This window comes from Callorhinchus milii, unplaced genomic scaffold (assembly GCF_018977255.1).
Source record: "Callorhinchus milii isolate IMCB2004 unplaced genomic scaffold, IMCB_Cmil_1.0 Scaffold3, whole genome shotgun sequence".
Classification (NCBI taxonomy): Eukaryota; Metazoa; Chordata; class Chondrichthyes; order Chimaeriformes; family Callorhinchidae; genus Callorhinchus; species Callorhinchus milii.
This window is the reverse complement of record NW_024704744.1, coordinates 97981055-97998027: the sequence shown is the minus strand read 5'-3', so window position 1 is coordinate 97998027 and position 16973 is coordinate 97981055. Positions and strand designations below refer to the sequence as shown.

The following is a 16973-nucleotide window of genomic DNA, read 5'->3' as shown; positions in this document are numbered from 1 at the left end:
TGTAGGGACTGTGTATTTTGTGGGTAAAACTCAGCAACCAATTGCACACAGCGACGTCCCACAAACAGTCATGGATTAAGTGACCAATTATTTTTTTAAGGGATTAGCAATCTGCCAATCAACTAACAAACGGGTTCCTACTTACTGCTCGGTAAACAGGCTTGTGCATGTGTAGAGTAAGGAAACTTGCCTAAGGTTTTGCCTCGTCCCGCTGGGAAATTGAACCCAGATTATTATGGTAATTTAATGTTCCACCTTTTTGATCTGGTTAGTGGGTAGAAGCCTTACAACCCCCAGCCTTACTCACAGGTAAGATCTCTTACAAGTGATCTCTCTCAGTTCGGACGCAGGCAAAGAGTAAGCACAGACCTACCTGATTAGTAATTCGGCCACATCTCTGCAAGTCATTTCCGGATGCCATGGCAATAGCTGTGGCGATGGCTGGTGGGGGGCTGGTCTTCAGGCTGTTACATGTACAGATCAGTTGGGAGAAAGCCAAAAGCACGTCAATCCTCAACTTGACAAATTCACATTGAAATGTCAGGGGGTTGGAAGGGGTGCTGGCAGCCTGAAAAATAGCATCCAATAAAGCTAGTGATTGCAACGCTTTTAAAAACCTATACCATAATAACGTTTATAAACTGTAGGAACGACAAACTCCTATGTCATGAACAATGCTTAAATGAGAATGGGAAATTGAGGGGACTTGCTTGGTGTTTCAGCATATCTGAAATTATAACCTGCACTGGGTGATATGAAAGAGCTAGACAGCTGGAGCTTTGGGAGTTCATGGTTTATGCAAATATCCTACAGGCATTACTCCTTCTACTCTTCTATGAGCTTGGCATACTCAAGAACAGATCACATATCCAAGCCATACTCAATACGTGTCTGACTCTATCTGACAGCACTTTACCATATACAATCCTGCAATGGTCCCAGTGGCATTCTATTTAGAGACCATAAAGGAAAGTTGGCTTCGGGAGTAAAGGAATTCAGCCACTTGCCTTCAAATAAATGTGCTGGACCATCCTGGGCCCATTAAAACCCGCAAGACCCAAGCAAAGTGCGGGTCTGCTACATTACTATTTATTTACTTACTTATTTACTTTGCGACTTTGAATGTGACTTACAGTCAGGGAGGCTATGCCTCGCTGGTAGTACTTCAGAGCTTCAGCGATTGAGGTCAGTGCGGCACTTGACTCGTTGTCCTTCAGTCCGGCCAGACATTGCTCGGCTTTCGAGAATTCCTTCAGACTGTTGAGCCAGAAGTAAAAATGCTCAGAGGCCACCTGTGTCAGCAATCCATGGTAAAGCTCCCCAGCCATGTCGTGGTTTCCCTAGAGTATCACATAGCAGGTAGATCATGAAATATAGTCCATTCACTGTACATACATTCTGTGAAGCGCTTTGAGACGCCTCAAAGACATGATAAGATACTATATCAAATGCAAGGGTTATTCAAATGCAAGGACTATTATTTACACTACCCTGAACTGGAATAGACCAGACATGGGAGCAGTATTCTATTCTTGGTGGGGAAAAACAGGGCTTTATAGAAAGTTAAGAATTTTGAGGGGGAAGAAATAAATGTTTGGTGTTAAAAGAGAAAACCCCTTTTGTTTTGAAGATGGCTTCAGCAATGGAAAGGAAGTGACCATTTCATCTGATGTGAGAGGCGACAGTGTGGCTGAGAATGTCGGTAAATAATCAAGATTAACCTTGTGAGGAGAAACGAGGGAACTTCCTAACAAGAACTCAAGAAGCAGTACGTCTCATCAGAGAGAGCTGAACATTTAGCAACGGAACGCACTGCACGGCAAGGAAAGGACACGCGCATCAGGACAAACAACACGAAGGACGTTAATGAATATCATGTGCGTTTGGTTTTGCCGAAACCATTTGAGTTCATCAAGATCCTCCTGGAAAATCTGTACAGAAAAACATTACATAAAACATCACTGGGTCAAGTGTGGCTCCCCTCACCATTCTGGATGCCTGCCTTGCTATCTTGTAAACCGTCCAACTGTTGGCTACGTTTTCCAATTGTTGATTGATGACACTTTTGACCTCGGAGGACAATGTTTTCTGACTGGCTACAAAAATGACTGTAGCCAGTGCTACCTGATGAGGAAGAAGAAGAACTCTGGGTTCAAGCAGAAATAAAATGAAAAGAAACTGAAGTCATTTTGAAGTAATTTGAGGGAGGACAAGTAGCAATGATCTTTGGTGCCCTTGTGCAATGGGAAATTCACGAAGGACCTAAAGATACAAAGAATGTATGCTATTATTCTTTTCCCGGGGGTGATAATCCCTTTTAAAAATAATATGTAATTTGGTCACTTCAATCCATGTTTGTGGGACAGACGCTGCTGTGCGCAATTGGCTGCTGGGTTTCTCCGACAACATATGCAGTCAATTCACTTCACAGTATATTCTGTGAAGCGCTTTGAGACGTCTCAAAGACATGATAAAGCGCTGTATCAAATGCAAAGATTATTATGACATTAGTTTTCATCAGATAATCATGTTTGAACAACACCCTCATATTTTGGAAAAGGATAACAAAACAAAGGCTGCCTTGAAGACAAAACACAATCCAGTTTAGTAATAAAAAAAATATTCATTTGTCAAAAGAAAACCCTGCAGCAGAACCCCTTGAAGGTTGGAGGTTTCACTGGCCTGAGAAATTGGATGCGTTTCTCAGACAAACACGTCTCCTCGTAATTTGAAACTAACTATTTGATTGCTACCCTCTTGTTTTAGCATTTTTGAAACACGATAACATTAGGTGCCAAAAAAGAGATGGCAAAAACACACCAATAGCTATTTTGCCAGGGGCTAGATAGATAAATAAGAAATGATTTGAGTTATACAGGACCTTCCAAGTAAAATAAATGTCTTGCAAGCAGTATATAAAAGAAAACCGATTACAATGCGTAAATGAAAGTGGATAGTGTTATATGGGCAAAGGCTAGTGATGGAACAGCCCATGTAATCCAACCCTTCGCTTTCCATTGACCGTGTGTTTAATCCATTCTAATAGTCACCGAGAGAAGGAGGAGGGGGGAGATTTTTTTTTATATTCGTTAAACCGATTAAAGGAAGTAGGAGAAATACAAAGCAGTGTTCGCTCTGCCAGTGCCTTCATTACCTGCGATAGGGAGTAAACAACGCCCAGTTTGAGACTCATTTTCACAAGTCAACATTAATAATAATAATAATCCTCACATTTGATGTAGATTTGCTTTTCACGTCGGGAGGACGTCCCAAAGCGCTTCAACAGAACACACTGTAAAGTGAACATTCTTGAATCTGGATGGACCTTGGAAGTTTTATTTTTTCTGGTGTGTGTGTGTGTGTGCATTTGTGCTGATTGTGCCTATATTCTGTATTCACTGCAAAATTGATAATTGCAGCTGGTGGCTGAGTCAAGAAAGATTAATCTAAACTTGCCAGTCTAAACTTTTTTGTTGGGATTCCCCCCCTCTCGCTCTCTCTCTCTCTCTCTTGTACAGGGCTGTGAAGTGATTCATAATTATAGCTTTCCCAAGAACACGCCAATTACAGTGAATGGAGGATTAATATTCACCTCTTTTCATTTATCGGTTTGGGAAGGGGCGGGTGGAAGGAGCAACAGGTTTTTTTTTAATTCAGTAAAAATAATCCCAAACTATTTCTGAACTGCACCAGCAAAGTTTCCCCCCACCCCCCCCCCCCCCCAAAAAAGAAATAGTTGAACATTGCGTTTTGAATTCACTTTGGTTGCCGAGACCGGTAGGTTCAGCACCAGCCCAGGAATTGGATTCAGGTGGTTCATGTTAACCAGTCGTGCAGTTTCCATGTATAAGATGCAGTGTTTTTGCAAATAATCTCCAGTCTATTATGAGTGTAAATCCCGTAAAGAACAACAACTTGCATTTATACAGCGGCCAGCACACCCGACATCGACTCGGAGCGCTTAACAGTGGCCAAGGCCTGGCCGGGGCGGGGGGGGGGGGGGGGAAGGTGACAGTAGGCACGGTCGAAGAGGAAGGTCTTCAAGCCCGACCAAAAAAATGGGGAGAGAGGGGGCAAGGCGAAGGGAGAGAGGTCCACAGCTTCGGGACGTAGCTGATGGTGGGTCAGAGGTTCCGGTGGGGGGGCACGGAGGAGGCCGGAGCCAGTGGAGCTGAGGCAGCGGGCAGTGGTGTAGGGAGAGCGTGGGTTGGAGGGATAGTGGGGAGCCGGGCGGGGTGAAGGGATTTAAGTACAAGAGCGAGGATCTTGAAATCGATCCACTGTGTGACAGGGCTAAAGCCAGTGGGGTTTGAAGTGGTAAAAGGTGCAAGTTATTCAGTAAGTTCAGTGCTTAAGGCCGATGTTTGGGAGGTGTTTTTGTGACCCAGGTGCCCAGTTCATTCTGAAGTGCGTTGTTGTATTGACATTATTGTTTTTCTTTTAAAAAAATCGGCATATTTTAAAACCTTGTGGTGTTCGGTGCTGTCGTCGTGTTTGCAGGCTTTGGCAGCTGCTCGCCCCATTTTTTTAGTAATTCCACACCTTTCGTGTCAGGCTCTGTGACTGTTGAACATTTGAAAGTTTCCGAACGCAAAATACTGCAGAGGCTGGAAATCTGAAACAAAAAACTGAAGTCGCTGGGAAAACTCAGCAGGTCAGGCAGCATCTATGGAGAGAGGAAAGCCAGAGTCAACGTTTCGGGTCTCACTGGAGATTATTGGCAGTTCTGACGGAGGGCCGCGGACTCGAAACTTTGACTGACTTTCCTTTCTCCGTGGATGCTGCCTGACCTGCTGAGTTTTCCCGGTTTTGTATTGAAGAGTAATCTGATCTTTGAATTGTTTTAAACGGGTACCATTTTGCTTTACGGAGTCATAGAATTGGAGTTTGTAGAGTGAGTGCGTGTGTGTGTGTGTGTGTTGAGTCTGTGCTGGGCTCATGCCCTGCCGAAGGTATCTGCTGCTCTTAAATCCATTTCCCTGCTCTTTGTGCGTTCCCTTTAAAATAAAAATAACCCCTTGCATTGGATATAACAACGACAACAAGATTACATTTGTATAGCGCCTTTCACGTCGGGAGGACGTCCCAAGACGCCTCATCGCGTCTTCGAGACGTCTCAAAGCGCTTTTATACCATTATTCTTTCCAAGAGTTTCTCTGATTCCCTACTTTTTCAGTGATGTCGTTGGCTTGAGTTGGCACTTGGAGCAATAACCGCCAAAAAAAAATGTTCTGTTTCAAAGTCACGCTGTTAAGCAACTGCTTAAATGTATTTAAGGAGATGGAGGCCCTAAGCTGTGCAATGGACATTTTTATATGAGTAAACAGCTCCATCACTCACTGGTCCCATCTTCTTCAGCTTATTGTCACGGGAGTGGGGCAGAAAACAAGAGTCAATCCTGGCAGAGAATCGACTAACTCCACATAGATTTGGGAATAGGCAAGGCGCCTTCCTGGTTTTTGTGACTCAGTTGACCACAAGCATCTCAAAATAATTAAGGGTGTTGCTGGCTTCAGGGGGAAGCGCTGAGTGCATCCCTGATCGATGGCTCCTTTATATGGCGTAATCTGCACAGTTGCGGGCAGGCTGTTGCTTTCAGTGTGACCCAACTCCTTCCTTTCGGAGCCTGTTCGCCAGGCGTCAAACAGCTTTGGTGTGGCGTCTCTTCTCACACCGGTGGACAAGACGTCCATTTTTGTATATTCCCCGATGTTGGTGTTAGTGGTGTGTCTCCCGTTGGCTGCCACGTTTCTTCTGAAACTGAGTTGAACACGATCTCCGGTCAGCATCGTTCAGCTGAGAACTAACTTTAGGGGCTTTTTAACGTAAGGGAGATGCCATTAACCCCGCTGCATGCTTTCTTGGATACATTCACCAAACGCCAAATGTTTACTCTGTGGCCGCGTATTTGTTGCACTTTAATACACTGAACGCTTTGTTTCCCCCGGCAGGCGCAGGCAGAAGAGGAAGGAAGAGGCATGGCACTAACGTTAAAAGACATACCGAACATCAGCTGGATATTGGTGAAGGGGACACTCCGATTTATATTTATGGTCGCCAACAACCTGGTTGCGATTCCGTCCTACATTTTGTACCTCATCGTCCTGCAACCGTTGAGGTTATTTGACAGAAAACTGTTCTGGAGCGTGGAAGGAGTGATGTTTCGATGGCTGCTGGCGATGGTATCTTCGTGGGGCTGGACAGCAGGCTACACAGGTAAGGACGGAGAGGAATGCACTCGACATTTCGGATCTTTGGTACACTTTGGCTTTGCTCTTGCTGCATCCAGTCGAGGTCAAGCCTTTCGATACACAGTTCAGGTTCGGTGGACCTTTGTGCGCGAGGGTGGTTTCACAAGTACTTTGTGCGGTTAAACAGCTAATGATTATAACCTTTGTTTCCTTCCCCCTCCGCATCGCCAGAGTGGGAGGGGTGGGGGTGTGAGGAACTTAGTGTAGCCTCTTGCTTCAGTGCTGCTCTGTCACTGGCTCCCAAGCTTGTGATGTATTCTGGTTGTTATTGCCTAACTCCTTTCGGTGGTTGGGTGCGGATCGGGAAGGCTCGAGAGAAATCCCTGGAGAAGACAGTTGGCCAGAAACCGTTCTGTCTCGGGCAAAACCTGTTTCTCCGCAGTGTCCCCCCCCCCCCCCACGCCCACCCCCACCTCCCTGTGTGATTCCGGAGGGAATGTATGACAGTGGGAGCTGCTCTGGAGGAGACAGCTGTACGTTTTTGTTCTGTGTGATATTGTAGTCGCTTCCTCTTTCTGAGTTTCGGTGAAATATACCCCAGTGCCCCGGTGCAGCTGTGACATCTTTGTGTGATTCAATGCTTTCGAGCGCTCCGGGACCCTACCCGGCGTGAAGGCCGCTATATAAATGCAAGTTGTTGTTGTTGTGGTAATTGCTAGGAAGAGTGTGACTGTAAGTCTTGGCTGATGCTCCCTCCCTCCCTCCACCCCGCCCCCACTTTGGTCCGGGAGAAATATATTGCCCTCACTTGGTATCTACTTAAAATGCTGTCATTGAGATCTGTAACTCACTGTACAGGAGGTTCAAAGGTACAAACCTTTGTTCTTCATCTTGTGATACGCTTCAAGGGGGTTTAACCACAGGACGTTTCCAATGGTGGGGAACGGTTGCCACAACACCCGTAAAGAAATCACAACCGCCAAGACAATCACTTCAAATAACTAGTATTTAATAATCCTATGTAGTAATAATGATAATAATCCTTGTATTTGATACAGCGCCTTATCACGTCGTCGAGACGTCTCAAAGCGCTTCACAGAATATACTGTAAAGTGGAGTGACTGTCTTTTGTGGGCGAAACGCGGCAGCCAATTGCGCACAGCAGCGTCCCCACAAACAGTCGTGGATTGAGTGAACAAATTATTATAGTTATATTAAATACACAGCCAATGTGTTTCAATCTTGTGATAAGGCGCTATATCAAATGCAAGGATTGTTATTAATAAAGAGTGCGCCATGGCACTTAGCAATGGGAACACTGAACAAGGAGCCATGGATGGGAGGATCTTGGAGGTTGAAGAGAGGAATGGCTGAAGGCATGGATCTTGTTGAGATTTGTTGAAAGTAGCGAGAGATGTAGAGAAGCAAAGTGGTTTTGGAAGAGGGTTTCAGAGGACAAGGCGATAGTGGAGCAGCGGGAGAGGGGAGCGAACCTTAAACCAGAGTCAGAAGAGGCAGACATTAGAGCTGGGACATCAGGAGAAGGTGAGCGATTAATCGCGTCCTTCCTTAAACATTAAGCTGTTTGTTTGGAGATGTTGAAGTGTTATGATCTACTCCATTGCCAATGGAGCATTGGGATGATAGTTTATTAATTTCCCAAGTGAATTCCTAATCTTGCCTGTGTTTCCTGCGAGAGGCCCTCATTGCCTTGGCTCACACATGATTGATTGCCACATGGTACAGTCGGGTGCTAGTGGAACAGTACTGCCAACGCTTTAAATTCAGGGTGAGAAGATCAAGGTACAGATTTCATTTTTGTATTGCAAATGCAGAGAACTGCTTCATTAATACGAAATTGAAGCAAAATTGTTCTTGGATTCATCATCTTTAATTGTGCGTTAATAGCAGAAACAGCAGTTGTGACAGTTCTAACTCGTACTAGTCTGTAACTTTCTCAACAGATATGTTTTACTTCTTCACTAGAATTGTTGAACATGAAAGGAAAAATTGCAATTTTAGAGCGCCTTATCAGGTTGCAAAATCTCAAAAATGGGTAAACATGACACCATTTGTGGGAACAAAACTCAGGAAAAGATCACCAGGGGGAAGTCCCTTCTCTTTTTAAAAGAGTGCAGCGAGATCTTTAACATGCCTGGAATGAGGCAGATCGGACCTCAGTTTAACATCTCCCCTTGAAAACAACAACTACTGCTTGCATTTATATAGCGCCCTTCATGCTGACTAGCGTACCGCAGTGCGTGACAGTGGCAGAGTCTGACCCCCAAAAAAATCCTTACAGTGTTTTCCTAGCATTGCAGTCAGTTTAACCATCAGTGTGATCTCTGAGCTGAAGTCGTGTTGTGTGACTTTCAACCCACAAATTTCTGGCTCCGAGATGAGGTTGGCGCCCCAAATCATTTTGTGAACCTTGCCATGGTGATTGCTGAGAGCATAGGAAGAACTGCACCAATTTGGCTTCCAACGGGCAAACCACAGATTCACAATAGTCTATTGTAAGCTCCGAGAGAGTTTAATTCAGCAAGTGATCATGTTGGGGTAACTGCTACATTCGACATTAACTCTGTTGCTATGTTGATGCTCAATGAAAGGTTTGTTTATTATTATATTGGGAAAAACAAGCAAATTAAAGTACTTGACTAGAATCAATAATAATCCTTGCACTTGATACAGCGCCTGATGACGTATTCGAGACGTCTCAAAGTGCTTCACAGAATAGACTGTAAAATGAATTGACTGTATATCTTGTGGGTGAAACGCGGCAGCCAATTGCGCACAGCAGCGTCCCCACAAACAGTCGTGGATTGAAGTGACCAAATTATTATTATTATTTTTTGAAGGAATTATTATTACTCAAATGGGGGCAGAGGGGTGGGAGTTGGTAAGATGTATTCACTCAGTGCTAAAAATTGGGAGTGAAATTCTCTTTCCGGTATTCTTTTGGTTAATACAGTGAAGAATTCTCGGGAGGTTGGCTTCCTGCCAGCGGAAAGCCTTGTCGGGGCTGGCCGTTGTCTTGGCTCTGAGGAAGGAGTGCCACATGGCACACAGCCATTCTAACCTGAAAGGTCCTGATCACAGACCGACCCACTGCTTACCTCCCTCAGTAGCAGTGAGTCTAGTCTCTTTCTCCCCCCTCCCCGCCTCGGGCCTCCCTCAGCCTCTCGCCACCCAACGAGCGAAAGTCTCTTAAAGCAAATCACCAGATCGGAACTCAAAGCTTGTTGGCAGCACATCAAACGCATAATCAAACGATCTCCCCCAGTCAGATCAGCACCGGATTATTATTTGTTTTTAAAAAGAGGAAACTTTTTACCTTGTTTTTTTAAAAAAACACACACGTAATAATAATAATAATCCTTGCATTTGATATAGCGCTTTTCACGTCGGGAGGACGTCCCAAAGCGCTTCACAGAACACACTGTAAAGTGAATTGACTGTATATTTGTGGGCGAACGCGGCAGCCAATTGCGCACAGCAATGTCCCACAAACAGTCGTAGATTGAAAATGACCAATTTAATTATTGTTTTTAGTTTTGGAGGGATTATTATTAGGCGTGTGGAGTAAGGAAACTTGCCCAAGGTTTCGCCCTGCTTGGAATTGAACTCAGGTCTCTCGCTTACAAAGCGAGTGCTCTAACCACTGAGCTACAGGACTCCACAAACACACGTACAACACAACACACGTAGAACACACACACACACACACACACACACTTTATAGAGAGTTGCACATCTTTGGTGTCCGATGAGGAAGTTGCACGAACACTCTTCAGACTGTTCAGATGTGAAAGTTGTTTTGTTGACCCATTTGTTGACACATGGGGCTCGGACAGGGTTTGTGTGTGAGTAAAGGCTGAGGTATACATTGCCAGCCCCGTGCGTATCCAGGAATGGCGTCTCTGAGCGCTGCCCAGTGTCGCAGGTGGATGGCACGTAAAGGGGAGGGGGAGTTGACCGTAGCCCTGGACCCAGAGGTAGGTCGTCAGGTGCGATTTAAAGACGGGTAGTTTCTTGCCCAAGTGGTCATTGTTGATATGCCGGGTTCGACACAGTCGACCACTCCATCCTCCTCCACCTCAGTGGGACCGCACTCGCATGGTTCGAGTCTGACTTAACCATCTCGGCCAATGGTTTTGCCTCTCGTCCCCGCCTGGTCACCTGCGGGGTAGCCCAGGGCTCCATCCTTGCACCCCCCCACCACCCCCCACTTCTTTTCCTCATTTATACGCTCCCTCTGGGTGATGTCATCCACAGACACGGGGTCAACTTCTACATGTACGCGGACGACACACAAATCTACTCCTCCTCCAGCTGCGACTCCCAGCCACTGATATGCTGTCGGCTTGTTTGACGGGCATCAAGGCCTGGATCAGCACAAATCTCCTGCAGCTGAATGTTGGCAAAACGGAAGCCATACTCTTTGGCTCCCGTCAACATCGTCTCTCGTGGGGGTCTGAACTCCTCACCCTCCCCGGGCTCTCCCTCAGACTCTCCGAACCTGTGAGCATCAGACGTCTGGTTCGATCCCTAGCTTTCCTTTCTTCCCCACATCCGATCCCTGACCAGGATCCACTTTTTTCCACCTCCATCCACGCCTTTGTCACTTCCCGGCTGGACTATTCCATCGCTCTCCTCGCTGGTCTCCCCAGCTTCATCATACACAAAATCCAATTAATTCAAAACTCCGCTGCCCGGAAATTCACTCCGTACCCCCGTCTCACCAGCCCTCGCCAGGCTCCACTGGCTCTCAATCACCGAATGGATAGATTTCTAGATCCTCTCGCTCGTTTTCAAAACGCTTAAATCCCTCGTACCTCCCTACCTCTCCGACCTGCTTACTCCCCACTCCACCACCTTCTGCCTCTGCTCGGCTGGCTTCAGTCTCCTGTTTGTACCCTGTGCCCTCTGCTCCACCATCAGTGGCCGTGCCTTCAGTCACTATGCGCAGAAACTCTGGAACTGTCTCCCTCAATCTCTCCTCCTTGCCCCCTCATTCCCCAACTTCAAATCACGCCTAAAGACCTTCCTTTTTGACCGCGCTTGGGGTCACCTTGCCCCCTCTCTGGTCTGACTTTTAAACACGAGTGCGTACGTATTCCTTTTCCGCCGAGCGACTTGTCAGAGGACATGACATGTCTGCAGCTGGACAGGAGTGAGAGAAGCGCCACATGAGCAGAGCACGGCCAGCTGCACCTTGCTGACCTGTGGTGGGATCGAATGGGATATCTGCTGGGATTAAATGGAAGTAAATCTGTGGCAATTTTGGTGACCGGTTTAAAGCAACTCATAATCCAACTGGGTCTTGGGGCAGAGATTCCCAAACAGCTACAGGGATCCCATTTAACACGGGTGATGAATGAATGGGATTTTTTATTTCTTTTTAAAAAAAAGTGTAAAATATCTGCTTGGCCAGGCATAACCTCTCATTTTCCTGACGTGTGTTCCCCCCCCATGAAGTTCCTATCCCCTGCTGTTCTCCGTACAATGTTCGGGATCAAGTGAGGCCCAATCGGCAGAACCCGCCAGCTTCAGGGCCCCAGGAAGGGCTTTGGACATCTGATCCCAGCGCAACACTGGGGGGGAATGTTTTGGTGTTGGAGGTGCCATCCTTCAAAAAAAAAACACTTGAGCAAGTTTCAAAACATCCTCCCGCCCCAGCTAGGACTCCTGTAGCTCAGCGGTTAGAGCACTCGCCTTGCAAGCGAGAGACCTGGGTTCGATTCCCGGCAGGGAGCGAAACCTTGGGCAAGTTTCCTTACTCCACACGTCTGATAATAATCCCTCAAGAAAAAAAAAACAATAATAATAAATTGGTCACAACCAATCCGCGGCTGTTTGTGGGGACGCTGCTGTGCACAATTGGCTGCCGCGTTTCACCCACAAATATACAGTCAATTCACTTTACAGTCTATTCTGTGAAGCGCTTTGAGACGTCTCGAAGGCGTGAAAAGCGCTATATCAAAAGCAAGGATTATTATTGGTGTCAGGCTCCACCACGGTTTGGGGATCAGAGACACTGCCCTGTGTGAAGGGCACTATGTAAATAATAATACATTAATTATAATCCTTGCATTGGATATTGCGCCTTATCACGACTTTGAGGCGTCTCGAAGCGCTTCACGGAATATGCTGTAAAGTGAATTGACTGTATATTTTTGTGGGCGAAACGCGGCAGCCAATTGCGCACAGCAGCGTCCCCACAGACAGCCGTGGATTGAGTGATCAAGTTGTTAGTAGTATTGTAAATAACACAATGATGTTTGGGTGTGAAATGCATTACTGTAACAAACAGATGATAAACATTTGCCTAACACTTATGAAAATAAAGGCCATGTTTTAAAGTCTGGTGTTTGTGTTCATTTCTAATAATAATAATAATTCTTACATGGGGTACAGTGGCTTTCACATCAGGAAGACAACCCAAAGGATATATTGTAAAGTGGAGTGACTGTACTCTCAATTACAACTTATTATAATAATCCTTGTATTTGCTATAGCGCCTGATCACGTCTTCTGAGACGTCTCAAAGCTCTTCACGGAGTATACTGTAAAGTGAATTAACTGTATATTTGTGGGTGAAACGCAGCAGCCGATTGCGCACAGCAGCGTCCCCACAAACAGTCGTGGATTGAGTGACTGAATTATTATTATATTTGGAGGGATTATTATATTATTAAGCATTATTATTCAATATTATTAAATGCAAGTTGTTGGTGTTGAGTCCCCCAGGATAGTGGTTAGGGCACTTGCCTCACAAGCGAGAGGACCCAGGTTCGATTCCCGGGCGGGTCCGGGCTCAGGGCAAAACCTTCGGCAAGTTTCCTTACTCCGCACACACGTTGTTAGTTGATTGGCGGATCGCTTTCTGGGGGTAATAATCCCTCAAAAAGAATGTGGTCACTCAATCCCCGACTTGTTTGTGGGACGCTGCGGTGCACCATTGGCTGCCGCGTTTCGCCCACAAAATATCAATCAGTCCACTTTACGGTATATCCTGTGAAGCGCTTTGAGACGTCTCAACTACGCGATAAGGCGCTGTATCAAAATGTCAGTATTATTGTTGTTATATCTAGAAGGGGTAACCACTCTCTCTTTAGGGATGAGAAAAAAGAGATGAATCCCTCCTGTAGGTTGACCTTAATTTGATGCTGGAATTACATTTTCTTAGTTATTTAAATGTATATGTATTTAAAAAAGCCACCAATTAATTTTTTTTTGGACCTCTACGCATTTCTGGACTCAAATTCGAAGGTGGGTGGGGTGAAGAGAGAGACTTTGCCCACTAAATTCCTTAGCGAGCCTTTTTCCAACCTAAAGGCAGCTCCCATCGCTGGAGTATGGCTCTGTAAGGCGTTAGCATCTCTCCAGTTACTTAGTCCAAGTAATTGTTCTTTGCGATTGATCTCAGACAGTGAGTGTCTGGGGCTATCCTGTCCAATAAACAAAGCGCTGTGGGTTGCTACTCTGCATGTGGAGCGCTATTTAAATCCAAGTTGTTGTTGATTAGGGAATTTCCAGTTGTGTTCAAAAGAATCTCCAGACAAAAGACTGTGCACACCTCGAGCGGCCCGATTTATGACCTCGCCAGACTCCCGCCACTACCTCCGCTGAAACTCTTGTCGGCCTTCCCAACTCCTCCCTCCACAGGCTGCAGATAATCCAGAGCTCTGCAGCCCGTGTCCTCTCCCGCACCAAACTCCGTGACCCCATCTCCCCCACTCTCGCCCGACTCCACTGCCTCCCTATCCTTCAGAGGATCCAGTTCAAGATCCAGTTCCCCATCGCCCCCTCTTCAGCCTCCTTCAAGTCCCACCTCAAAACCCTCTTTGACCATGCCAACGGTCACCCCCCCTTTCCCTCCCCTCCCTTCTCCCCCCCTGACCCCAACTCAGGTTTGAAATGCTGTACTCTGTCCAGAGCTTTGGGACGTCCTCCCGACGTGAAAGGCGCTATACACGTGTAATCTTGTTGTTGTGGGTGTTGCTGATGTCTGTTGGAGCAACTCAGATGCTGCTCTCCGCCTTTGTAGAAATGTAGTTTAACTCTAGTTTCATGACTAAGTTATTTTGTGCAGTCTTGTAGCGTATTGGTTCGAGCACTCGCCTCGCAAGCGAGAGGACCCAGGTTCAATTCCCGGGCAGGACAAAACCTTAGGCAAGTTTCCTTACTCCACGCGTCTCTGTTTAACTAGCAGTAAGTAGGAACCCGGTTGTTAGTTGATTGGCGGATCACTTTCCAGCGGTAATAATCCCTCAAAAAAAAATGTGGTCAACAACTGAAGTAATAAGGTGCTATATCAAATTGTAGTGATTATTGTTGTTATAGTTATTGAAATTTTCCATAGCAAATGACATGCTGAAGGCCACCGGCATAATAGATTGAATCTACCTGATTATGTCTTCTCCACACAGCTAATTTGGACTCGCTGCACGACCCCCGCCCTCTCCGTGACACTATTGGTGCGCGAGCCTTCTCTTTTGGTGTTGTGCCATGGGATCTTTAAGTCAGCACTTTAACACAGGGGCAGTCAGCATCTCGATTTAACGTCTGATCCTGAGGAGGACATCTCCGACAGTGTGGTGCACCGTTAAGCACTGGGCTGGAGTGTTAGGTATCCAGGCAAAAGGAAATGAACCTGCTGATGGGCCGGGCCTCGGCAGAGAGATTTATGCGGCTCAAAACCCAGCCAGAAGTCTCGTCTTGACTATACGAGTTCAAAGTTCCCGACGTGGGCCTTGAATCGACAACCTGTTGACTCGGAGGCGTGAATGCGACCGGCCGAGCCGGTCTGGCCCCCGTAACTTCACGTCAGTTAAATTTGTGCAAGTGTTGGGAACCCGAGTCGGGTTTTCTGTTCTTGCTCCTGACCAATCTGATCAAAGTAGAAGGTTCTCTGACATTGAACTAAGTCATCCAGAAAGTGTTGACACGTGTAGGTTATGTTACCTGGTGGTGAGATGAGGATACGTAACTTCCGTTCCCAGCACTTGCACAAATTTAATTTTGGCGAAGTAAAGTGGACAGCAAGTTCATTTCAATGCGACATTGTTGTTGGAAAAGCTATGGTAATCAAAGCATTAGGGAACAAATTTTCTCCCGAGTAGAAAAGGTGGTTGTGTTTCTTACTGTAAATGCTGATAATGTGTGAATGCGTTACAAACTGGAAAATTGCCAGATATGTGCTGGGATGATCAGATGTCCTGAATTAGTTCTCAGATACTTAGGATTTTTTTTTGCTGCTCCGCTGCCAGCACTACGTTGAATGCACTTTTACGATGAACTCAAAAACAAAATGTGCGATTCTCCAAATCATATTTATGTTATTGTTGTTTGATGTTGCACTTCTCGGGGCCTCCCGACAATTCAAAGTGCTTCACAGGATTTACTGTAAAATGCGGTGACTGTGTATTTTGTCGGCGGCCAATTTGCGCTCAGCAGTGCCCTACAAGCGGACAGGGGGGTTAATAACCAATAGCCAAGAGGTTATTAAACCTTGGCACAAAAAGGATCAGTTAGAGTTTTTGACTTATTTTGTGGATGATAATAATAGTAATAATCCTTGCGTTTGATACAGTGCCTTATCACGCCATTGAGACGTCTCAAAGCGCTTCACAGAATATACTATAAAGTGAAAGCCAATTGTGCACTGCAGTGTCCCACACACAGCCGTGGATCGAGGGAACAAGTTTTAATTTTTTTTGAAAGGATTATTACGCCCGGAAAAGCAATCTGCCAATCTACTAACAACCGGGTTCCTACTGACTGCGAGGTAAACAGAGGTGTCTAGAGTAAGGAAACTTGCATTAGGTTTCGTCCCTGCCTGAGAATTGAACCCCCGGGTCCTTTTGTTTGTGAGTGCTCTAACCAATACGTTACACATCCTGTATGATCACATAAGGTACCGCTGTAGATTCTCACGAGATTGATTCCTTTGCCAAATGATCTGTGACAAGAATGTCTCAGGAGAATGCGGATTTTAGTTTCAATATGTTGGTTATATGTGACACGTTTCATTGTCGATGGTCACTGATCCAAATGTTAATGATGGACGAGGGATTTCAGGACTGGCACACACCAGATATCGGGCATTCGAGCAGACGCTTTCACTTGTTCTTGCCAACCCCTTAAACGTGGAGTGGCTGAATGTAAATGGTTGGTCTCGCACATCTCTTAAGCTGTTGACTCAAGAGTGGCAGTGGTGGAATACAAAGATCTGGTCACCCACCTGCCTCTTGGCTGCATGATGGATGTGGAAAGTGGGGGAACAGAAATTATTTGTTGGGTTAGCCGGATGTCTATGACACATTCGGAAACCCATCACCCTGCTCCAAATCAGACAGAGTTCCAGATATGTATGCCATCTTCACGTGGAAATTTCCCGGTGTCTGGAATGGAATGCGCACTCTCTCCCCGGAGGGACGCACCCTACTCACCTAATTCCGGAGAGTATTGGGTACAGGTCGGCAAGAACCAAGGCTTGCGAACCCTGCGCTGGGTTACTGCTGGACCTGCATTCCTACAACATAAATAAAAATTAGTTTGGTCACTCATTCCAATACTGTTTGTGGGGACGCTGCTGTGCGCAATTGGTTGCCGCGTTTCGCCCACAAAATATACAGTCACTTCACTTTACAGTACATTCTGTGAAGCGCTTTGAGACGTCTCGAAGACTTGATAAGGCGCTGTATCAAATGCCAGGATTATTATTATAGTTGCAGTTGAGAGCACTGTCTAGCAAGGTTCCCCTTGATTGTGCAG

The 16973-nt window shown here is 46.0% G+C and overlaps 2 protein-coding genes and 2 non-coding genes across 4 annotated transcripts in view; 2 read left to right on the top strand and 2 right to left on the bottom strand.

Moving 5' to 3' along the window:
* LOC121848052 (integrator complex subunit 7-like) overlaps positions 1 to 5789 on the bottom strand; it is a 6052-nt gene extending 263 nt beyond the window's left edge. The window contains exons 1-4 of the mRNA XM_042333176.1: positions 5508 to 5789; positions 1987 to 2124; positions 1134 to 1340; positions 374 to 568 (exon numbers count right to left, since the gene is read on the bottom strand). Of these exons, the coding sequence (XP_042189110.1) occupies positions 374 to 568; positions 1134 to 1340; positions 1987 to 2124; positions 5508 to 5789 (822 nt within the window). The remainder of the gene's footprint in view (positions 1 to 373; positions 569 to 1133; positions 1341 to 1986; positions 2125 to 5507) is intronic.
* Positions 5790 to 5951: 162 nt separating this feature from the next.
* Positions 5952 to 16973, top strand: part of lpgat1 (lysophosphatidylglycerol acyltransferase 1) — a gene marked incomplete at its 5' end in the record, with an annotated part of 37959 nt that continues 26937 nt past the window's right edge. Inside the window, 1 exon segment of the mRNA XM_007905014.2 lies at positions 5952 to 6216. Within this exon segment, the coding sequence (XP_007903205.1) occupies positions 5979 to 6216 (238 nt within the window).
* On the bottom strand, positions 9799 to 9870 carry trnat-ugu. Its single transcript has one exon. It is a non-coding gene; the product is annotated as a tRNA-Thr (tRNA).
* trnaa-ugc lies at positions 11879 to 11951 on the top strand. Its single transcript has one exon. It is a non-coding gene; the product is annotated as a tRNA-Ala (tRNA).